Below are 24,797 nucleotides of genomic sequence, written 5' to 3'. Positions count from 1 at the left end.
CGCTGGAGTGGTACCTATTTATCTACTTGCACTTTGACGTGCTTTCGAACTGCTAGGTTGGCAGGAGCAGGGACCAGGCAACGGGAGCTCACCCCATCATGGGGATTCGAACCAACGACCTTCTGATCGGCAAGTCCTAGGCTCTGTGGTTTAACCCACAGTGCCACCCACTTCCGCGCCAATGGATAACATCCCACAGTTACAAATGTGGCCATGTCACAGATGTTTATAAGGGCATGAACCGATTCTTTTCTTTTTCTTTTTTAGAGGCTTAATATTTTTTTGGATGTCTGCGAGGAGTACAAACCCCCAATCCCAAAGAAGATATCCCAGGCAGTTTGTGACTTTGTATTCAAGCAGGTAAGACATCAGGGAAGCTGGTGGTTTTTCGGATCCAAGTGACCTTTGTAAACGTTAGCACCGCAGGCCCAGGTCAAGGGAGACGTTGTTAATCGTGTCACCTTTGGAAATGACCTGGGTGCGCTGTACACTTGTCGTTTGTGCAAAGGGCAGCTCCTGGGTGGTTTGGGACAATTTTATCCCTACCAGAGAGACCTCAGAAGAGTCAACATGGCCTCCAGTTCCATGGGTTGACAGCCCAAGAACTGCCTCTACTGGGAACCTCTCAGCCAACATGGTAAAATTAGCACCAGAGTCCAATAAAGCGAGATGAGCGCCACAACCCCAGAGTCGGCCACGACTGGATCTAATGGTTAGGGGTCCCTTTACCTTTAGGGACGCGGGTGGCGCTGTGAGTTAAACCACAGAGCCTAGGACTTGCCAATCAGAAGGTTGGCGGTTCGAATCCCTGCAACAGAGTGAGCTCCCATTGCTCGGTCCCTGCTCCTGCCCACCTAGCAGTTCGAAAGCACAAAGTGCAAGTAGATAAATAGGTACCACTCCTGCGGGAAGGTAAACGGCATTTCCGTGCGCTGCTCTGGTTCGCCAGAAGCGGCTTAGTCCTGCTGGCCACATGACCTGGAAGCTGTACGCCGGCTCCCTCGGTCAATAAAGCGAGATGAGCGTCACGACCCCAGAGTCGGCCACGACTGGACCTAATGGTCAGCGGTCCCCTTACCTTTACTGTGCCGGCAATGCGAGCTGGGGATGGTTTCAAAGCAACCTAGGTACTGACGTTTCTTGATCTCTTCCAGGTAGTCCCACGCAGTACTTCAGGGCAACCGAAGATAATGGAAAGGTTCAAGCACCAACGGTTCACGGTGGAAAGAGAAATCCAAGAAGGAGAATCATTCCCGTGTCATCTGGTAGCTTTCATAAGAATCTGCTTTATCCTGAGTCAGCTCACTGGTCCATCTAACTCAGTATTAGCTGATGGCAGGTCTCCAGGGTTTCAGAAAGGGCTCCCCCAATTTGTCTTTACTTTCTTTGCTTTTCTTCAATTCTACCTGAAGGTGCTGAGGACTGCAGTGGAGCTGCCCTTGAAACTGACCCAGAAACTCCAGCAGGTGCAGAATGCTGCAGCGAGACTCCTTACGGGGTTCTCGCCGCAGGATCACATTCACCCAGTGCTATACCAGCTGCACTGGCCCCCGGTGGAGTACAGGATCAGGTTTAAGGTGCTGGTTTTAACCTTTAAAGCCCTATACGGCCTAGGACCCTCGTACCTATGGGACCGCCTCTCCTGGTATGCCCTGCGGAGGACCTTACAGTCTTCAAATAAAAACATCTTGGAGGTCCCAGGCCACAGGGAGGTTAAGCTGGCCTCAACCAGTACCAAGAAGGCCCTTTGCCTGGTTCACTGTAACTTGGCTTCTCACAGCGGGGGAACCGCCAGGAGGCCCTCGGCGCTGGACCTCAGTTTCTGGGCAGAACAATGGGGGTGGAGACGCTTCTTCAGGTATACTGGGCCAAGGCCGTTTAGGGCTTTAAAGGTCAGCACCATCACTTTGAATTGTGCTCAGAAACATACTGGGAGCCAATGTAGGTCTCTCAGGACCGGTGTTATGTGGTCTTGGCGGCTACTCCCAGTTACCAGTCTAGCTGCCACATTCTGGATTAGTTGTAGTTTCCGGGTCACCTTCAAAGGTAGCCCCACGTAGAGCGCATGGCAGTAGTGCAAGCGGGAGATAACCAGAGCATGCACCAGAGCATGCACTCTGGTGAGACAGTTTGCAGGCAGGGAGGGTCTCATCCTGCATCCCAGATGGAGCTGATAAATAGCTGCCCTGGACGCAGAATTGACCTCCGCCTCCATGGACAGCTGTGAGTCCAAAATGCCTCCCAGGCTGCGCACCTGGTCCTTCAGGGGCACAATTACCCCATTCAGGACCAGGGAGTCCTCCACACCAGCCCGCCCCCTGTCCCCCAAAAACAGTACTTCTATCTTGTCAGAATTCAACCTCAATACATTAGCTGCCATCCATCCTCCAACCAAGCTGGGGGGCCTTCTTCCATGACTGGCCCTTTCCTGGTCTGAAAAGATGGTTTCTTCAAGCCAGCAGCCTTTTCCCTCTTTCTTCTTACAGTCCTCTTCTGAACACCGGGAGCTCTGCATGGATCACCGAAATGTCCTTATGGAAGCCTTTGCACACTTGGGTAAGAGCCGGAGCAGGAATAGAGAACCTGTGCCCACCCCCCACAAATGCACCCACCAACTGTTGCCTGACTCCAGCTCCCATCATCCCTAAATATCCTTCCTTCCTTCCTTCCTTCCTTCCTTCCTTCCTTCCTTCCTTCCTTCCCATTTGTATGCCATTGTTCCACAGTTGAAGCCATGCTCAAGGAAGCTTGCAGCATGGGGAAAAAATACATTGCAACAAAACAATAAACAAAACATTAAAAAAATACTCAACCAAACTGAGCAATTTCCACACGAAGCACACAAGGTCTAAAATAAAGATACGAAAAGACAACAACAAAGCCAGATATTCACTAGGCCATGTTGGACTGATGGGAGTTGGAGTACTACAACAAGAGAGGGGGCCGACTGCTCCACCCCCAGACCAGAGACCTGAAAATATCATTTCCTTCTTGGTTTTCCTCAGAAATGTCAGGTCTTAGGTCTTGGATGAATCTGTCAGTTGTAGTTTCTGTCAGGTTCTCATTTTCCAGTCTTCATTTCTCCACATTTCCACATCAGACATATCTATCTATCGATCGATTATCTATCTATCTATCTATCTATCTATCTATCTATCTATCTATCCATCTATCCATCTATCCATCTATCCATCTATCCATCTATCCATCTATCTATATCTATCTATCTATCTATCTATCTATCTATCTATCTATCTATCTATCCATCTATCTCTATCTATCTATCTATCTATCTATCTATCTATCTATCATCTATTCTAGTGCTCACAAAATTCACCATTTTAGTTCAAATTTCTCCTAATGGACACATTTTTGCATTCACAATTTGACCTAATAACACACCTTGACAAAGCCATGTCCCCAAATACATTTGTGTATCTAATTTTCATCAAAATAATAATAATAATAATAATAATAATAATAATAATAATAATAATAATGACAATGACAACAATATATTATTTATACCCCACCCATCTGGCTGGGTTTCCCCAGCCACTCTGGGCAGCTTCCAACAAAATATTAAAATGCACAAATGTGTGCATTTTGAAGCACACTTCCCTGCGATAGATGCATTTTTGTACACACTGCTTGGCCAGAGAACTACATCGCAAAATTCAGAGAAGGGCGTAGGGCAAAAGATCGCTACGTGTTGGTGTTCTCATCTTGTTTCGGAAACGGTGAATTAGGTTGGCTAGCTTTTAAACGTGAGCTGAATCAAACACACACACACACACTTGCAAAATAATGATAATGATGGTCTGTAAAATGATGGGATGATGGGAATTCTGACTTGCCCAAATTTGCCATTCCTTTCCTTGCAGTCGGCTGCTGTCCCATCGATGCTCTGGACTTCTTGCAGGCTCAGATGAAGGAGGACTCCGAATATATCCGTGTGGGGTTCTTAATGCATCTGAAAATGATTGTTGGCAATGATGGCCGTAAGTAGCAGCGTCCACGATCCATATAACCGGCTTAGGTGCATAGAAGAGTAACATTAGCATTCACAGTTACAGATAGGTAGCCGTGTTGGTCTGCCATAGTCAAAATAAAAAAAATCCTTTCAGTAGCACCTTAAAGACCAACTAAGTTAGTTCTTGGTATGAGCTTTCGTGTGCATGCACACTTCTTCAGATACACTGAAACAGAAGTTGCCAGATCCTTCTATATAGTGAGAAGGTGGGGAGGGGTATTACTCAGAAGGGTGGTGGGAATGGGAGATTGGCAGATAGCTGAGATGAGCCTGTTGACGATTCTTAACGACTGCAATAGGTCTTACAGGAAAAGGCTTGGTAAAACCATGGAGAGACCTGGTCTGAACAAAGACATTGGATTCTTATCTCATTATACATGACTAAGCCATTTTTCACCTTCTCACCCCTTGCCTTTTCCTGTAAGACCTATTGCAGTCGTTAAGAGTCATCAACAGGCTCATCTCAGCTATCTGTCAATCTCCCATTCCCACCACCCTTCTGAGTAATACCCCTCCCCACCTTCTCACTATATAGAGGGATCTGGCAACTTCTGTTTCAGTGTATTCACAGAGCATTTTCACGTAGGGTTGGTCAGGCTTCAGTTTTGCATGATTTGCTTTATATTTTTTTAACCCCACCTACCAGGGATACTGTAAGTAGCCCATGGCCTGAACCAGGAAGAGGTCGGGTATCCCTTGAGATGCCTTCAAACTTGATTATCCAATGTTCCTAGCGCCAGCATGTGGTTTGGGACCATTGGGATGGGCAGATAGAGCTGGGAATGGGCTGGGCGGGTTTTGCAAGGAAGGGCGCATCATTTTTTGCAAGGAAGGGCACATCTTGAAAGACCTACATTGGCTCCCAGTGTGTTTCCAAGCACAATTCAAAGTGTTGGTGCTGACCTTTAAAGTCCTAAACGGCTTCGGTCCAGTATACCTGAAGGAGCGTCTTCACCCCCATCATTCAGCCCGGACACTGGAGTCCAGCACCGAGGGCCTTCTGGCGGTTCCCTCACTGCAAGAAGGGAGGTTACAGGGAACCAGGCAGAGGGCCTTTTTGGTAGTGGCTCCTGTGCTGTGGAATGCCCTCCCATCAGATGTCAAAGAAAACAACAACTACTAGACTTTTAGACTTCATCTGAACGCAGCCCTGTTTAGGGAAGCTTTTAATGTTTGATGCATTACTGTATTTTAATATTTTGTTGAAAGCTCCCCAGAGTGTCTGGGGAAGCCCAGCCAGATGGGCGGGGTAGAAATAATAAATTGTTATTGTTGTTGTTGTTGTTGTTGTTATTTCATGGATGCTTTTATGAGATGCAGCTGACAAATGTCCATGTTGGAGCCCCCCTGAAATCCTCTCTCCATCTCCTGCCTCTTCTAGCGTGTGAGAGCAGAAATAAGAAACAGCCAATTGTGGAAGCCGTGAAATGTCTTCTAGATGACCACCGTGAAGGGGTAAGACCAGGGAAGGGGCTCTTTTTGAGTTGCTGAAATGCTGGAAGATTCGGAACAGATACGGTAAATGTTACAGCTTTCTTCTCCCTTCACTGTTTGAGGTAGAATTTCTCTGAATACCAGTTGCTGTGGTTTCCATGAGGAAGTTTCATAAGTTAACTCTCTGCTGCATGAAGAAGCTCTTTCTATGACCTTTCCTGAATTTTCCATCATTCCATTTCGTGGCATGTCCACAAGTGTTATGAGAGAGGAAGAAAAACTTTCCTCTACCCTCATTATCCATGCATAATTCTTACAAACTTCCCTCATTTCTCCTTTTACGTGCCTTTTCACTAAACGCCCCCAACACTGCAACCTTTCGTCGTAGGGACGTCAACTTCCATCCTCTTGATCATTTTGGCGGCCCTAACCTTTTCCAACTCTTTGGGAGCTCAGGCGACCAGAACCACAAACACAGGATTCCAAATGCCGTCACGCCCTAGATTTGTAGAATGGTGTTGTGGTATCGCCTTTCGAAAGGTGAGATGACTTTGCTTTCCCCACTGCCACAGGTGAGAAAAGCACTCCTGCATTTCATCAAAGAGCTTCTTTGCTCTCAAAACGTCGAGGGCTGTCCCGTGTGGGAGATGGTTGTCTACATATTCAGCCAGTTCACTGTGCACATCAGCCATCAAGTAAGTCGGGAAACATGCTGCTAAAATGCTCTGACAATATAGGAGACTAAGGAAGTCAGATTATCCTCCACCAGGGCCAGGGCCTTCTCAGTGATGGCTCCAACCTGGTGGAATGCTCTGTCCCAGGAGACCAGGGCCCTGCAGGATTTCACTTCCTTCCGCCTGTAAGACAGAGCTATCCCACCTGGCTTTCAATATGAACTTAGCCTGATCTTTTATTCCCCTTCCTTCCCTTCCACTCCCCTTTTTATGAAGATTACCCGCTCTGGGATCCCACAGCTAATTCTCCCCTGGTCTCCTCGCTGGCCCAAGTGAGACTAATTTAGCCAGCTAGCCCTGGTGATCATCTAATGTTTATTGGATGGATTTCCCCCCTAAATTGATTTTTTAATTCTGAATTTATTGTTATTCACGTTTTATACTGTATTTTATACTTTTTTGTTGCATCAATTAAGTGTTTTAAATTTGTTGTTAGCCGCCCTGAGCCCGGTTTTCTGAACCGGGAAGGGCGGGGTATAAATAAAAATTTATTATGTTCTTATCCCAAGGCAAAGTTCACAAACCAAAACACCTCCTTCCAGGTTTGCAGCGTTCTTAATCCAAGTTGTTCATGAACTAAGCTGTTCTTAAACCAAGGTGCCACTGTATTTGCCTCTCTTGCCAAAGCACGGGAAAGACCCCGCAGTCGAGCAGAAGGAGAAAGAAGAACGGATTCAGGAACTCTGCATCGACGTCTTGGAGAATTTGAATACCTCTGCGGAAGGGATGAGCAAAGTGAGTGATTCGTATGAGTTTTTCACCCCCATCGTTCTGCCCAGACACTGAGGTCCAGTGCCAAGGGCCTTCTGGCAGTTCCCTCACTGCGAGAAGCCAAGTTACAGGGAACCAGGCAGAGGGCCTTCTCGGTAGTGGCACCTGCCCTGTGGAACACCCTCCCACCAGATGTCAAAGAGAACAACAACTACCAGGCTTTTAGAAGACATCTGAAGGCAGCCCTGTTTTGGGAAGCTTTTAATGTTTGATGTATTATAGTATTTTAATATTCTTTTGGAAGCCGCCCAGAGTGGCTGGGGAAGCCCAGCCAGATGGGCGGGGTATAAATAAATTATTATTATTATTATTATTATTATTATTATTATTATTATTATTATTATTATTATTATTATTATTTCATGGGAGAAGACCCCTCCTGGGTCACAGCACAGGTCTGTGAGTGCTCCTTGCCACATACCGCAGAGGAGACGTTCAGTTTGGCTTGCATGTAAAGGCTAACCCATGGGTAGGCAAACTAAGGCCTGGGGGCCGGATCCGGCCCAATCGCCTTCTCAATCCGGCCCACAGACGGTCCGGGAATCAGCATGTTTTTACATGAGTAGAATGTGTGTTTTTATTTAGAATTCATCTCTGGGTTCTTTGTGGGGCATAGGAATTCGTTCATTTTTTTATCTCCAAAATATTGTCCGGCCCCCCACAAGGTCTGGGGGGACAGTGGACCAGCCCCTGCTTTAAAAGTTTGCTGACCCCTGGGCTAACCGATCAAATTAGCTCTTTCTGATGCAAGGTGCAAACCGAAACTCACATATCCTTTGAAAATGGATGTGTTAGGGTGAAGTTTGCCAAAGGACGGTTAGGTGGTAGTGAAAGTAACATTTAAAAATGCATTGCGTTCGGGGAAATTGCTTGCAAAGATGAGCACGTTTGTCAAAACTGCATACGAAATGGGTTCATTAGGAGAAATTCGCACCCAAACGCTGATGAATTTTCATGAGGTCTTTAAAAGAAATTGCAAAATGTGGAGAAACTGAATTCGAGACTGGAAAAAATGAGAAACCCCTCCTGTGTTCTATTTAGATTAGTTTCTTTTATCTTTGATTTTAAAAATGGTATTGGATGCTTAAAATCAACCTTTGCATGTTTTCTTTCAAACTTTAATAAAATCTATAGGAAAAATAAAGGAACAATGAGAAATGGAGAAAAGTGAAATTGTCAGATCCAGGCTGAGGGCCACATTCTGCCTGGACACTGAGGTCCCTCGTCACGAGAAGCCAAGTTACAGGGAACCAGGCAGAGGGCCTTCTCGGTGGTGGCGCCCGCCATGTGTAAAACCCTCCCACCAGATGTCAAAGAGAAAAAATAACTACCAAACTTTTAGAAGACATCTGAAGGCAGCCCTGTTTAGGGAAGCTTTTAATGTTTAATAGACTATTGTATTTTAGTGTTTTGTTGGAAGCCGCCCAGAGTGGCTGGGGAAACCCAACCAGATGGGCGGAGTATAAATAAAATATTATTATTATTATTATTATTATTATTATTATTATTATTATTCCCTTATGAGGATCCTACTGGGAGCCGCACGTCAGTGGTGGGTGGGGCCCAAGGCATAAGTGGGTGGAGCATTGCACAGAGGCATCTACGAACCCCCAACCTCTCTCCATCCTCTTTCAGGGCAAGCAAGAGGCAAAAATCACTCTAGGAGGGTGTGGCTTCTGTGAAGGGGTGGGATTTGAGCTCCAAGGCCTGAACTTCTCCACCCCAACAGAGGCAGACTTTGTTAATATGATGTCCTGAGCAAGGACAAAGTTTACCCTCGCCGCCAAAAAATATTTATTATTTTCACAATAATTCATTTTGGTACTCACTGGGCCTAACTTTGAGTAGGTACCCACATAAATATCGGTACAGTGGAATCTCGGTTTTTGAGCATCTCAGAAACCAAATGATTTGGAACCCGAATGCCGAAAACCTGGAAGTAATTGTTTCCATTTTCGAACGTGCCTCGGAAGTCAAACAGTTTTTCTCCCCCCTCCCCATTGACTTTGCAGCCAGCCCATTGATCCTCGGTTTTTCATAGAATAGAATAGAATCATAGAGTTGGAAGAGACCACAAGGGCCATCGAGTCCAACCCCCTGCCAAGCAGGAAACACCATCAGAGCACTCCTGACATATGGTTGTCAAGCCTCTGCTTAAAGACCTCCAAAGTAGGAGACTCCACCACACTCCTTGGCAGCAAATTCCACTGTCAAACAGCTCTTACTGTCAGGAAGTTCTTCCTAATGTTTAGGTGGAATCTTCTTTCTTGTAGTTTGGATCCATTGCTCCGTGTCCGCTTCTCTGGAGCAGCAGAAAACAACCTTTCTCCCTCCTCTATGTGACATCCTTTTATATATTTGAACATGGCTATCATATCACCCCTTAACCTCCTCTTCTCCGGGCTAAACATGCCCAGCTCCCTTAGCCGTTCCTCATAAGGCATCATTTCCAGGCCTTTGACCATTTTGGTTGCCCTCCTCTGGACACGTTCCAGTTTGTCAGTGTCCTTCTTGAACTGTGGTGCCCAGAACTGGACACAGTACTCCAGGTGAGGTCTGACCAGAGCAGAATACAGTGGCACTATTACTATTTTTGAATATTTCGGAAGTAGAACGGTCTTCCAAGCAGATTACTTTTGAAAACCAAGGTTCCACTGTATTGTTGCCTCAGCTTCAGGATCTGTCCTTCCAGTGAGCACTCAGGGCTGATTTCCTTCAGAATGGAGAGGTTTGACCTTCTTGCAGTCCATGGGCCTCTCAAGAGTCTCCTCCAGCACTATAATTCAAAAGCATCCATTCTTTGGTGATCAGCCTTCTTTATGATCCAGCTCTCACTTCCATACATCACTACTGGGAAAACCATAGCTTGAACAATACGGACCTTTGTTGGCAAGGTGATGTCCCTGCTTTTTAAGATGCTGTCTAGTGATCCCTTCATGGATCACTGCCTTGCCATGGCGAAGGGGCTTGAATAACTCAGAGAAGCTATGAGCTATGCCGTGCAGGGTCACCCTAGATGGACAGGTCGTAGTGGAGAGTTTTGACCAAACGTGATCCACCTGGAGCAGGAACCAGCAAGCCACTCCAGTATCCCTGCCAAGAAAACTCCATGGACAAAGACAACAGGCATGTTATTATTATTGTTGTTGTTGTTGTTCTTGTTATTATTATTATGTGCCTCCTCTGCTTGGCACTGTGTGTAGGGGAACCACCCGAAATCTGGCATTGACCCCAGCTGCTGAATATTGACCTCAGCCCTATCATCACAGTGTTGGACATTTTCCATATCTGATATTGGGTCCCCGGAGCACAGATTCACAGAAAGTGGCAAGCAACCTTGCAGGATTCAACAGGATTTATTTGAAATGCATATGCAGGACAAAGGCACAGCATGATAAGCTCGCAATCTGCACACCCCAGTCAGGATGCGCCCATTTTTTATACATTTGCAGAATACAATACCACCCGATTTCTGGGAAATCAAAAGTTATAGCAACTTTCTATGTCCTAATAATAATAATAATAATAATAATAATAATAATAATAATAATTTATTATTTATACCCCGCCCATCTGGCTGGGCTTCCCCAGCCACTCTGGGCGGCTTCCAAAAGAATATTAAAATACTATAATACATCAAACATTAAAAGCTTCCCGAAACAGGGCTGCCTTCAGATGTCTTCTAAAAGCCTGGTAGTTGTTGTTCTCTTTGACATCTGGTGGGAGGGCGTTCCACAGGGCGGGTGCCACCACCGAGAAGGCCCTCTGCCTGGTTCCCTGTAACTTGGCTTCTTGCAATGAGGGAACCGCCAGAAGGCCCTCGGTGCTGGACCTCAGTGTCCGGGTAGAACGATGGGGGTGGAGATGCTCCTTCAGATATGGGCTTGCCCCTCCCCCCTTCCTGCAATGGCCCCACCGGCCTCCCCACGCCACGGCAATGTGCATTCCTGAGTCTGCTTATCTCTTTACAACCTTGAATAAAAAACATTTGAGCCTGTTCCATCAATGCCAGCCTTGTTCTCCTGACGCACCTCTTGTTTCTCAGAAAGGCCATTTGGGGAGGGGGGGGTTTCTTATGGCCCTACAACAGTGGTTCCAGTAAATCAGAACCCAGCACCAATTGCAGCAAAAAAAAAAAAACAAATTGCATCTCCCTCCTCTTTGCAGGCTCTGTGGCCAAGGCTCCTCTTCTTCGTTGTACCAGCTCCATACACCCCAACGCTGACCCCCCTCTGTAGATGCCTGAAAGAAATGGCCCTTGGCCGAGAGGACGACGCGACACTATTTCTTGGCTCTTGCAAAGGAGGTTTGTGGAAAGAGGTTGTCTAAGGCCCGTCCACGTGCTTGAATGAGGGCAATGTGCTGAGAGGCACCCTCTACTCTCTTCCCACCAGTGGGCCAGTGTGGGAGCTATATATGAAGCCAACGGCAGAAAACCACAGTGTCCTTCCAAGCCTGGTGTACTGAATTTTCTTCTTGTTTTTCTTTTTAGTAGGCCTTCCAAGCGCCCATGGATTGGTAGCGAGGCTTCTGGTGAGGAATGAGTTTAAAAAGCAGGGTTTTGTCCCCTTGAAAAATAAAATAAGCAAGTGTGATGCATTTCAGTATATCAGATCCCCTACCCCTGGGTATTTATTGATCATCAATATAGGAACTTCAATTGAAGTGTACTGCCAGGGCTGGATTGAGGTTTGATGAGGCCCTCAGCTACTGAAGGTCATGGGGCCCTTGATATGTCCAGCTGTCCTTTGTCAACAACAAATTGTCGCTGTTTTTTTTGTGTTGAATATATGCCATATGGTAATTGATGGACCTAATAGGTATCTAAGGCCATTTGCACATGTTGCCCTGCAACCAGTCCATGCAGAATGTAGGCACCCTATATATAGAAAGGAGCAAACCGGTGATGTTTGAGGGAGCAGGCGAGCAGGCGGGGCCCATGACTTACATCATAGGAGCCTACACAACACAAAACACTGTTGCTGTACAGTGGTACCTCGCAAGACGAATGCCTCGCAAGACAAAAAACTCGCGAGACGAAAGGTTTTTTCGTTTTCGATTTGCCTCGCAAGACGAATTTCACCTATGGGCTTGCTTCGCAAGACGAAAACGTCTCGCGACTTTGTTTCCTTTGTCTAAAAACAAAGACATGTTTTGTTTATAAAGTTAATTTATTTTCCCTTCAATTTTTGAACTGCTCTTTACAGTATGTGTGACTTTAAAGAACAGTTAATAAACTGTTGTTGTACCAAATTTGGCTTTGTTTGGACTTTTTTTGACCATAGGAACGCATTAATTGATTTTCAATGCATTCCTATGGGATTTCGTGATTCGCAAGACGAAAAATTCACTAGACGACAAAACTTGCGGAGCGAATTAATTTCGTCTTGCGGGGCACCACTGTATATAGGTTTTATTTTGTTGTTTATCTTATCTTATATTTTGGAAACGTACAATTAAGAGGAAGTATACAGTGGTGCCTCGCAAGACGAAAAGAATCCGTTCTGTGATTCTCTTCGTCTAGCGGTTTTTTCGTCTTGCGAAGCAAGCCCATTGACGGATTAGCGCTATTAGCGGCTTTTAGCGGCTTATCTGCTGACCGGATCAGCTGATAAGCGGCTTAGCGGCTTAGAAAAGGGGGGGGAGGGGAAAAAACCAGCAGGAACTCGCAAGACATTGTCGTCTTGCGAAGCAAGCCCATAGGAAATCCATTTTGCGAGCACCTCCAAAACGGAAAACTCTTTCGTCTAGCGAGTTTTCCGTCTTGCGAGGCATTCGTCTTGCAGGGCACCACTGTATTGATAGTGAAATACAATTAAAAAGAAGTATATCTTTGGGAGGCCCCAAGAAAATGGGGTCCTAAGCTATAGCTTGTTTAGCTTATATGTAAATCCGGCGCTGTGTACTGCACAAAATTGTTAGGTCTAGTGCCGGATAGTGACTCTGGAGCCCCAAACTCCTAAATTTAAGCTTCCATGAATTTTGCAAATTTAGCTGTGCTTCCTGCACTGCGGGGGCTGGACTACATGACTCTGGGGGATTTATCAAACTCTACGGTTCTAGGAGTCTGTGATTCTATGAACTGTTTGCTGTGAGTCAGAAGTTTACAACCTATCCTTAACGCATAATTATCTTACTAAGCTCTCTGCCCCTGTTAATGTTGTTCCATTAAACTCGAATTGGAGGGCCCCTGCCCCCTTTGTTTACCCTGTTCCTTATTTGGTCTATGTTCCTATGCATCAACATACAGTGGTGCCTCAGGTTACAGACTCCGCTAACCCAGAAATAGTATCTCGGGTTAAGAACTTTGCTTCAGGATGAGAACAGAAATCACGCACTGGTGGGGCAGCGGGAGGCCCCATTAGCTAAAGTGGTGCTTCAGGTTAAGAACAGTTTCAGGTTAAGAATGGACCTCCGGAACGAATTAAGTTCTTAACCCGAGGTACCACTGTACTGGTGCAAGCGACAGCCACATCCTGACCACTAGTTGTCCCAGTTACAGGTGTAAATGAGTTCTATACCTGCTCAAGCCTATAAATAAACCGGGGGTAGGCAAGCTAAGGCCCATGGGCCACAAGCAGCCCACGGGGGTCATTTAACCAACCCACGAGCCGCCCCCAAATCCAGCCGCCCACTCAGCGAGTCCCCACGCACACTGCGCGGGAACTTGATTCCGCGGTGCCAGAAATTGCGTCTGCACAGACGTAGATGTTGGAAATTGCGGCCTACAATCCAGCCCACAGAGGGATCTCTGCTGGAGTGAACTGGCCCAGGTGAACCTGGCTGACCCTGAAATATGTGGGAAGTAAACACAGGAGCAGTCAATGACAACATTCCTAGAGTGTACATGTTAGAACATGGGGAGGGATGTCTGTCCAGCAAGCAGGTAAACTTCCTGGGGACGGACTTCCTCCGCATGTGACCAGAGGTGGGTGTGGCCTCACCTGTGCAGGTAATGACAAAAGCACAGGGCAGGCAGCCATCTCTCTCTGCCATCTTCCTTCGATGAGGAAACATCTAAGGATGCTCTCTTGGCTCTCAGCCAAGAGAGGAGATAAGGACTATCTTGCTACAAGATAGATTCTGAATGTATGTAACCTTTTTAAGCTGTCTGCCTTCTGGGATCATATTGTGAACAGAACGTGAGTAAACTCTTTTATACTTTTATAAAGACCGTGGCGTGTCTTGTATTTTAAGAGGGAACAAAAGGAGAAATTACCAGAGTAATTATTATAGAGGTTCTTGCGAACCTGTGCACACGTTACCGTTGCGAACTTAAAGGGGAATGTCTATAAACTCTGCTGATATTTTGGGAACTTGTTAGCACAAGTTGGATAAGGATATAATTAGTCAATATAGCCTCTCCTGCACCCCAGAATATTCCCACAAAATAAACCATATTCCAGCTGCAAGCTGCCTTGTTTACAAGCAATCTAACTGCAAGTTTGTTCTAACCAGGAACATAAGCAAGTCTGGGCTGCCTGGGGTTGTCTAGCAGTTGCAGCATTGTGGAGAAAACAACATCCTCATTCCTCACGCTCTCCTGCCGACAGGTCTTGGCGTCCAATCCGAACCAAAGAGGGAGCTGGGCACTGCAACTCTTACACGCCTTGCACTGCAACATCCACACGGCCATCACCAAGTTGTGGGCCAAACAAATCCCATTCCTTTGGGACTCCTTCCTAAGCAAGGCGATGATGCAAACAGGTAAACCTCCTTTGTGCATGGCCACCCAGAAACACTTTCGCCCTGGCCAGATAGATAAAACTACAACCACCAGTGGCGATGAGCAGGGGGGGCAGGGCTGGTGTGCATCCTGGGGGCGCGGGCAGGGGACCAGCCGCAATGGCACCCCACCAGGATTGCACTGCCAGGGGCGGTGCACCCCCCCCCGCACTCCTCTTCCTCCGCCAGTGGCAACCACCCTTTTCTTTTTTACGTGGGAGTAAAGTTGAATATCTGGCTGTCAGGTGGCCATATTTGCCTGTCTAATGTGTTTATAGGGACGCGGGTGGCGCTCTGAACCACTGAGCCTAGGGCTTGCCGATCAGAAGGTCGGCAGTTCGAATCCCCATGACGGGGTGAGCTCCCATTGTTCAGTCCCAGCTCCTGCCAACCTAGCAGTCCAAAAGCACACTAGTGCAAGTAGATAAATAGGTACCGCTCCAGTGGGAAGGTAAACGGCATTTCCGTGCGCTGCTCTGGTTCACCAGAAGTGGCTTAGTCATGCTGGCCACATGACCCGGAAGCTGTCTGCGGACAAACGCTGGTTCCCTCGGCCTGTAGAGCGAGATGAGCACATAACCCCAGAGTTGGTCATGACTGTACCTAATGGTCAGGGGGTACCCTTACCTTTACTTTAATGTGTTTATATGGCACCTTCTTCTCAAGGTGGTGTGCATGGTTCTCTGCTCCCCATTTTACCCTCTCAACAGCTCTGTGAGGGTAGGTTTGGCTAAGAGGCAGTGACTGGCCCAAGGCCACCCAGGGACTTGTAAGATCAAGTCCTTACAATAGCAGAATGGGTATCATGTGGCTTTTGCAACAGATGCTGGTATAATAATAATAATAATAATTTATTATTTATACCCCGCCCATCTGGCTGGGCCTCCCCAGCCACTCTGGGCGGCTTCCATAAAAACCAAAAATACAATAAAATATCACACGTTAAAAACTTCCCTGAACAGGGCTGCCTTAAGATGTCTTCTGAATGTCAGGTAGTTGTTTATCGCTTTGACATCTGATGGGAGGGCGTTCCACAGGGCGGGCGCCACTACCGAGAAGGCCCTCTGCCTGGTTCCCTGTAGCTTTGCTTCTCGCAATGAGGGAACCGCCAGAAGGCCCTCGGCGCTGGACCTCAGCGTCCGGGCAGAATGATGGGGGTGGAGACGCTCCTTCAGGTATACTGGACCGAGGCCGTTTAGGGCTTTAAAGGTCAGCACCAACACTTTGAATTGTGCTCGGAAACGTACTGGGAGCCAATGCAGGTCTTTCAAGACCGGTTATATGGTCTCGGCGGCCGCTCCCAGTCACCAGTCTAGCTGCCGCATTCTGGATTAGTTGTAGTTTCCGAGTCACCTTCAAAGGTAGCCCCACGTAGAGTGCATTTCAGTAGTCCAAGCGGGAGATAACCAGAGCATGCACCACTCTGGCGAGACAGTCCACAGGCAGATAGGGTCTCAGCCTACGTACCAGATGGAGCTGGTAAACAGCTGCCCTGGACACAGATTTGACCTGTGCCTCCATGGACAGCTGTGAGTCCAAAATGACTCCCAGGCTGCGCACCTGGTCCTTCAGGGGCACAGTTACCCCATTCAACCTTTGAAGCTTGAAATGGCCTGGAATGTTGCGACCCAAAGGACGTTTTTGAAAACAGATTACCATGTTCTCATTATGATGTTATTTTGCTATTAATTCGGTGGTTTCATGTTTCAGCTCAAATGGCACAATTTCCTCCCCTTTTTCTCATAGAACGTACTGAGATCAGGAACCAGGAATGGGAGAAACAGCTGCTGCAGGTAAGGAAGTGCTGAGATTTCACCTGCAACAGGTGGGGATGTGGTAGGGCAGGTCTAAAGAGTTAACAGGCCTGGATACTGGTGGGTTATCCTTTCATTTTAAGCCAGTGATGGCCAGACTTGGCCCTCCAGCTGTTGTTGGACTACAGTTCCCATCATCCCTGACCACTGGTCCTGTTAGCTAGGGATGATGGGAGTTGTAGTCCCCAAACTGCTGGAGGGCCAAGTTTGGCCATCACTGATTTAAGCTCTTGAGTCAAACTATTGGTCCAACCAGCTCAGTTTGTTGCTGGGCTCCCAGCTCCCAGCAGTTCGAGCAAGCGTGGCCAACGTTAGGTAATGATGGGAAGTATAGTCCTAAAGACTTGGGGTAGAAATTCTGCAGTATCCATTTGCAAGGACACAGCCTTCACTACAAAACCTATATACCGTAATTTGGGTTGAGTAACTGTAACTCTCCTGAGGCTTCAAGACTTTGGCCACCTCATGAGAAGAGAAGACTCCCTGGAAAAGACCCTGATGTTAGGAAAGGTTGAGGGCACAAGGAGAAGGGGACGGCAGAGGACGAGATGGTGGGACAGTGTTCTCGAAGCTACCAGCATGAGTTTGACCAAACTGCGGGAGGCAGTGGAAGACAGGAGTGCCTGGCGTGCTCTGGTCCAGGGGGTCACGAAGAGTCGGACACGACTACACAACAACAACAACAACTGTTTTCAAGGACTATGGTGGGGGGAAGAGAAGGTGAAGTGCTGGAGAGGCAGAAGGTGGTTGGTTGGAAAATAAACAGCCGAATGATGTGTTTTTCCTACATAAGGTGGTTTGCATTCCTGAATTAAAAGCCTGACTAATCTGGTGTGCGCCCCCAAATATTGAACCCCCCCAAGAGAATTTTCTCCCACAAGGGTTCCTCATCCCAGTTTGGGATACCTTGCCAGAGTGGTGCATGCTCTGGTTATCTCCCGCTTGGATTACTGAAATGCGCTCTACGTGGGGCTACCTTTGAAGGTGACCCGGAAACTACAACTAATCCAGAACGCGGCAGCTAGACTGGTGACTGGGAGAGGCCGCCGAGACCACATAACACCGGTCTTGAAAGACCTACATTGGCTCCCAGTACGTTTCCGAGCACAATTCAAAGTGTTGGTGCTGACCTTTAAAGCCTTAAATGGCCTCAGCCCAGTAGACCTGAAGGAGCGTCTCCACCCCCATCGTTCTGCCCGGACACTGAGGTCCAGCTCCGAGGGCCTTCTGGCGGTTCCCTCACTGCGAGAAGCCAAGTTACAGGGAACCAGGCAGAGGGCCTTCTCGGTAGTGGCGCCTTCCCTGTGGAACACCCTCCCACCAGATGTCAAAGAGAACAACAACTACCAGGCTTTTAGAAGACATCTGTAGGCAGCCCTGTTTCGGGAAGTTTTTAATGTTTGATGTATTATAGTATTTTAATATTCTTTTGGAAGCCGTCCAGAGTGGCTGGGGAATCCCAGCCAGATGGGCGGGGTATAAATAAGATTATTATATTATTATTATTATTATTATTATTATTATTATTATTATTATTATTATTCAAAAGGGCATCTCCCTTCTTTGCAAATGTAAGGTCACCATTCCAGACAGAAAGGTTGTTGAGCTTGTTTTGCAAAAAGAAATTGGATGTTTTGGAGCTATTTTTGAGTAAAATGGGCCAAAACGGCACTGCCTACATCGGTTGTCATACGTTCAGATTTCCCTGGACATTTGGGAAGTGATGGTAGGCAACATATTTTGTTCCTGCTTTTTCTTTTTCTCCATAGTTCCTGAGAAGGACCTTGGAAACCATTGATGACAACACTTGGACCCAGAATCTGAGCAGAGAACTGGAAAGTCAGATGACGAGCTACGCCCAGCAGTCCCCCGAAAGGGTGTGTATCTCTCCAAAGGCATTTGTCCTTGTTCCTTTGCTAATTAGTTAATAAAAGGCATGAAGTCTGGATTAGGGTTGGGCAATATCCGGTTTTCAGCATCATGATATATCACCAACTAAGCATCATGATATATCATGATGCCTGAAATATGGATGGAGTTATTTAGAGACATTGATAGGCTTCACAATTTTCCCCAAATTGTGACTTTTGATGGCAACAGTCTCTTGCAATTTGCTGGAGGATTGCTGAGCCAGCAGAATTAGCAGGGGCTGCAGGAATCGAGAGAAGCATTGACTGGTTTCACTGGCGTCACAACATGATTCGTGATATATTACCAGGCCAAAAATTAGGAAACTTCAAACTGGTTTTGGAAGATAGGTCGATATATCGCCCAACCTCCTTAGCCAGGACAAAGCTGCATACAGAAATATGTATTAGGAGAAATTCACACTAAAATGTTGAGAAGCTTTCACAAGGATTTCTTTTTTTTTAATACAAACTGATGTGGAAATGCTGAGAGCTGAAGCTAAGACTGGAAACATGTCATCCCTAGTGGGGAAGATGAGAGTTCTCAGGTGGTCCTCTCTCTAGCTCCCTTAGTAGAGCATCTTCTTTGCTTGTAAAATGTCCCATGTTCAATTCTCAGCATCTCTAGTTAGGACTGAGAGAGCACCCACTCTGACACCTTGGAGAGCCTCTGCCAGTCAGTATAGCATAGGCGCCAACTCCCCAGGGCCCTGGGTGCCTGAGCCCCAACAAAATTCCCCATGAAGGAGCCAGGGCCATGCACACTGTGTGGCACCAACGGTCCCGGGCACCCACAGTCACTGAGCCAAATTGGCACTCCTGCAATGCAGACAATACTAAGCTAGATGGATCAATGGTATAACCCAACTTCCTTTGTTCTTCTCCCAGTGTGGTGTAGTGGTTAAGAACAGTGGACTCGTAATCTGGTGAACTGGGTTCGATTCCCTGCTCCTCCACATGCAGCTGCTGGGTGACCTTGGGCCAGTCACACTTCTTTGAAGTCTCTCAGCCCCACTCACCTCACAGAGTGTTTGTTGTGGGGGAGGAAGAGGAAAGGAGAATGTTAGCAGCTTTGAGACTCCTTAGGGTAGTGATAAAGCGGGATATCAAATCCAAATTCTTCTTCTCTTCTCCCATGATGCACCTACTATGATCCGTGACATCAACATCTAGCGGCAAGGTTTACCTCACCTGGGCCGGTTCACTCCAACAGAGATCCCTCTGTGGGCCGGATCGCATGTGCTCCCATGATTTCGGGCGTCTGCACATGTGCAGGTGCGATTTCCAGCACTGCAGAAGTGAGTCCCTGCGCCATGCTGTGCTGGTTTAGCACAGCGCGCAGGGACTCGCCGAGCAGGTGTGTGATGGCCTGGGATTCAGAGGCTGAACCTGAGAAATCCCAGCCTGCACAGGAGTCCCCGCCTCCAGAACGAGCTGAGCCGGGGCTGGGGCCTGAGCCTGAAGGGTCCTCACCTGTGCTGGGTCCTCAGGTGCAAGCACCAACTGAGTCTGCTCTGGCTCCTGAGGTGATGGAGGACCCATTGCCTGCAGGTGCTCCACTCTCAGCCCCGTCAGGGGAAGGTGAGGTTGCCTCTGGGTCCGGGAACCCTCCAGCCTCTCCTGAGCTTCAGAGGCTCAGGACAGAGAGGCGGAGGGAACTGAGTTCCTGCAGGAGGAGTGCTCGCCTCCAGGCCAGGAGGGGTAAGTCACCCGTGGACCGGGGCCGCCCTATGCCTCGGGACAGCTAAAAGCCAGCCAGCCCCAGGCCCAGGTTGCAGGAGCAACATTATTGGTTGCTAGTTCCTGCCTGACCCCTGTCCTGCCGGAGCTCCTGACCTCACCTGACTCCCTGCCTTGGACCCAGCTTCAGCTTTGACGGACAGCCTCCATACTGCACCCTCGACCACGGACTGGACTCAGACCTCGCCTCATGGTTAACCCATGGGACCAGCACAGGGTGGCTCAGTTGGGGGCTGCTCGTGGCCCAGTTTAACGACCCCCGTGGGCCACTTCTGGCCCATGGGCCTTAGGCTGCCGACCCCTGACCTAGCCTATCCTTTCCTTATTCTTCCTTTTCAGAGGTTCCTCTATAAATCTCTGGGAATTGCCCTGACCTGTTGTGAAGACCCAGCCTTTGTTCAGAGTCGGATGAAGCACTTGATAGAAAATGCAAACTATATGGAACAACTAGAGAGAGAGGTGCGATGCTGGTGGGACCACTTCTGAACCCTTCAAATGTGATTTCTTTGCTTTGTCTCTTTGCTACATTCCCTGCTTCTCAGACCAGAACGGGCTCCTCAAACCGTGTGCAATTAACATCCACACAAAAGTACAATATTACTAGTGGCAGTTTCTTCCAACGCCCCCTCCCACCAAAAATTCAGTGGGTGGTATAATACAAGGTCCAGGCTGTCAGATTGCATTTCTTAGTGCAGAAAGTATTGCTCTAATATGTGTAGAGATCTTTCCTATTCTAATTCATTCAAGAGGGTTCTGGAAGCTTCTCTGTGTGAAAGAAACAAGCAGAAGGTTTGTGATGTTTGGGTTATTTCTTACGAGAAGCTGAGTACAGCTGGCTTAAACTGGTTCTCTTATCTCTTCTTTCAAGGCCATGAAAGTAAGGCTAGAAGGAGCTTGGGTTTCACTTTCTGTCTCTCTATCTTTCTGGTGTTCTGTATATAGTGTTAAGGTTTATAGACTTACTATAAGTTATTGTAAGTTTAAGTCTGCTGCAACTGGATTTCTTATGGACAGCGCCAACCCTGAATGTATTGGATCTGTGACCATTATGCTCATTTGCCTTCAGTAGCAGTAGCAAACTCTGCTGGATGAAACACAATTGCCTCTGGTCTATTTTTTGGGAACCCTGCAACATGTTTAAGTTTTTACTCTGCTAACTATACATTGGAGTTCTGCTCTGGATCAACACTGAGTTGAATTTCATGACCCAGGCAACTCCCATTTTTGGCGCAACTGACATGTGTGCAATCATGCACAGACGCACAGCATCAAACCAGGAAGTGATCTGGAAAAGCCATAAAGACATCACCAAAATGTTTAACCTCAAACTCATGGCATCCATTTTTGTCTCTGGGATTAGTATGTATTTCATTTTATTTATTTCAGATGTTTCTGTATTCTCTTCCTCACCCAAGCTCCTCAGCAGAATACATAAAAATTGCAAAAAATAAAATAAAAATTACAGTGTATAAAAATCATTTAAAACATAGGTAAAGGTAAAGGGACCCCTGACCATTAGGTCCAGTCGTGACCGACTCGGGTTGCGGCATTCATCTCGTTTTATTGGCCGAGGGAGCCGGCGTACAGCTTCCGGGTCATGTGGCCAGCATGACTAAGCCGCTTCTGGTGAACCAGAGCAGCGCACGGAAACGCCGTTTACCTTCCCGCCGGAGTGGTACCTATTTATCTACTTGCGCTTTGACGTGCTTTCGAAGTGCTAGGTTGGCAGGAGCAGGGACCGAGCAACGGGAGCTCACCCCGTAGCGGGGATTTGAACTGCCAACCTTCTGATCGGCAAGTCCTAGGCTCTGTGGTTTAACCACAGTGCCACCCACGTCCCAAACATAACTAAACATAAAAACAGAAAGCACTGAGACCTGACAAGGCTGATTCTTTTCTATTTCTATTCCACTTTACAGAAGATCATCCGGATCCTTTCTTTCTCGGCTGTGGGACATTTAGATCTGACCTTAGCCACGTTGCAGGAATTTGGAGCTGGGATGGGTCTGAAAATTAAGATGTCCTCTATCATCAGCCGCTACAAGGTAATGGAAGAGAGACTTCTCTCCTGGGTTAAACGTTGCGGGTTTAAGAACGGCCTTACAAGAAAGGGGATTCCAGTTAAACACCAAGAAGAACTTTCTGACAGTAATTGCGGTTCAGTAGGGGAACGGTCTCCCTTGGGAGCTGGTGGACTCTACTTCCTTGGAGGTTTTTAAGCAGAGGTTGGATGGCCATCTGTCAGGGATGCTTTGGCTGAGATTCCTGTCTTGCAGGGGGTTGGACTATGTTAGATCAGTTACAGGTAGGTAGCCGTGTTGGTCTGCCATAGTCAAAATAAAAAAAATCCTTCCAGTAGCACCTTAAAGTCCAACTAAGTTAGTTCTTGGTATGAGCTTTCGTGTGCCTGCACACTTCTTCAGATACACTGAAACAGAAGTTGCCAGATCCTTCTATATAGTGAGAAGGTGGGGAGGGGTATTACTCAGAAGGGTGGTGGGAATGGGAGATTGGCAGATAGCTGAGATGAGCCTGTTGACGACTCTTAACGACTGCAATAGGTCTTCCAGGAAAAGGCAAGGGGTGAGAAGGTGAAAAATGGCTTAGTCATGTATAATGAGACACTAACTTAGCTGGTCTTTAAGGTGCTACTGGAAGGAATTTTTTTATGTTAGATCAGGCAAACTCGGCCCTCCAGAAGTTTTGGGACTACAACTCCCATCATCCCTGACCACTGGTCCTGTTAGCTAGGGATAATACAGTGGTACCTCAGGTTAAGTACTTAATTCGTTCCGGAGGTCTGTTCTTAACCTGAAACTGTTCTTAACCTGAAGCACCACTTTAGCTAATGGGGCCTCCCGCTGCCGCTGCGCCGCCAGAGCACGATTTCTGTTCTTATCCTGAAGCAAAGTTATTAACTCGAGGTACTATTTCTGGGTTAGCGGAGTCTGTAACCTGAAGCGTATGTAACCCGAGGCACCACTCTAATAATAAAATTTTATTTATATCCCGCCCTCCCCAGCTGAAGCCGGGCTCAGAGCGGCTGACAACAATAAAAGTAACACAGTTTACATAAAATCACAATCAATTGAAATGCATTCCAAAATCAGTTCATTCTAAAATCAATTCAAAATCAAATTCATGGCAACCACTGGACTAGAGTTCTATGAGGATTGCCAAAGGAGGGGGTCAGACTGTGCCTTGGCCAAAGGCCTGGTGGAACAGCTCCATCTTGCAGGCCCTGCGGAAAGATGTCAAGTCCTGCAGGGCCCTAGTCTCTTGTGACAGAGCGTCCCATCAGATCGGGGCCACGACCGAAAAAGCCCTGGCTCTGGCTGAGGCCAGCCTAACCTCCCTGTGGCCCGGGACCTCCAAGATGTTTTTGTTTGAAGACCGTAAGGTCCTCCGTGGGAGAGGCGGTCCCGTAGGTACGAGGGTCCTAGGCCGTATAGGGCTTTAAAGGTTAAAACCAGCACCTTAAACCTGATCCTGTACTCCACCGGGAACAGTATAGCTGGTATAGCACTGGGTGAATGTTATCCCGCGGCAAGGACCCCATAAGGCATTCTGCACCCGCTGGAGTTTCTGGGTCAGTCTCAAGGGCAGCCCCACGTAGTTGTAGTCCCAAAACATCTGGAGGGCTGAGTTTGCCTATGCCTGGACTAGATTAACCTTGGTGACCCCTTAATTCTATGATTCTGAATCCAATCTATTTCTTTACTATTGTTGTTACCGGAAAAATCTGAGGGCTCTCTTGGACAAAAACAAAGACACCAACCAGGATAACTTGGAGCAAAACAGCAGCCTGTAGGCTTGGCCTTTATTGAACTGTTGCAACAGGGTGTTCCCCTCACTAGCAAGAGAGAGGAAAGACCCAGAAAGATGGTCTGCAAGACCTTATAAAAACTTTTGAAATTCCCATCCTCCAGGTCAAGCCCACCCCCAGAAACATCATGCATACATTACAGAAAGGAGGGGTTGACATCATGCATACATTACAGAAGGGGTTGACATCATGCATACATTACAGAAAGGAGGGGTTGAGGGAGGAGTTGTGGTGGTAACCTGAGTGTCCTGTCACCTGGCTGGTTCTTCCTTTCCCCCTGCCCATGAGTCACTTCCAAGAGACAAAGGGGAGTTTGCAGTTTCCTGCCCCCAGAGGGAAGATCTGATCATTGTCCTTTGTTTCAGTCCATGCTGAATCCACTCCCATATGCAAGTTCTTTGTGATCATGATTGTCTTCTGTCTGGGATCATCAGGGTTGACATAGCAACTGGGCAGGGCTCCTGTGGATGTGCTGGGATGGTGAAGGGATTATGGCTGACCAGAACCAAGCCACCCCCCCTTTGATAGTCCTTGTCATATGGAGTAAAACAAAAATGGAACAGTGCAAATCCGATGTATGGTTGATTTTTCTATGAATTTATAACAGAAATGTGGCGTATGTAGTGTGTGAGTGTGAGTGTGTGTGAAGTTTGTACAAACAGAATGATTGGGGTGGGGGGGTTCCTGCTACATTGTTCTAGGTTTGAGGGTTTCTCCCACTCTCCAAATCCATTTTCTCATCTGTCATTTCTTTCCGGGCTGCTTTAGAAGGCACCACCTTTTTATCTCTGTTCCCTTAAACTGCTTACTCTG

At 47.3% G+C, this 24,797-nt stretch overlaps 1 protein-coding gene across 1 annotated transcript in view; it reads left to right on the top strand.

Moving 5' to 3' along the window:
• Positions 1-24,797, top strand: part of LOC309535905 (maestro heat-like repeat-containing protein family member 2B) — an 86,848-nt gene that overhangs the window by 17,812 nt on the left and 44,239 nt on the right. The window contains exons 7-20 of the mRNA XM_082229422.1: positions 268-360; positions 1,155-1,265; positions 2,487-2,556; positions 3,885-4,001; positions 5,415-5,488; positions 6,040-6,162; positions 6,799-6,936; positions 11,140-11,278; positions 11,465-11,505; positions 14,526-14,679; positions 16,444-16,490; positions 18,281-18,388; positions 20,498-20,617; positions 22,078-22,203. Of these exons, the coding sequence (XP_082085548.1) occupies positions 268-360; positions 1,155-1,265; positions 2,487-2,556; positions 3,885-4,001; positions 5,415-5,488; positions 6,040-6,162; positions 6,799-6,936; positions 11,140-11,278; positions 11,465-11,505; positions 14,526-14,679; positions 16,444-16,490; positions 18,281-18,388; positions 20,498-20,617; positions 22,078-22,203 (1,461 nt within the window). The remainder of the gene's footprint in view (positions 1-267; positions 361-1,154; positions 1,266-2,486; positions 2,557-3,884; positions 4,002-5,414; positions 5,489-6,039; positions 6,163-6,798; positions 6,937-11,139; positions 11,279-11,464; positions 11,506-14,525; positions 14,680-16,443; positions 16,491-18,280; positions 18,389-20,497; positions 20,618-22,077; positions 22,204-24,797) is intronic.

The sequence above is a fragment of the Podarcis vaucheri genome, assembly GCF_965113315.1.
Source record: "Podarcis vaucheri genome assembly, chromosome: 1".
Classification (NCBI taxonomy): domain Eukaryota; kingdom Metazoa; phylum Chordata; class Lepidosauria; order Squamata; family Lacertidae; genus Podarcis; species Podarcis vaucheri.
Note: the sequence above shows the minus strand (reverse complement) of the source record. Positions and strands in the feature narration are given on the sequence as shown.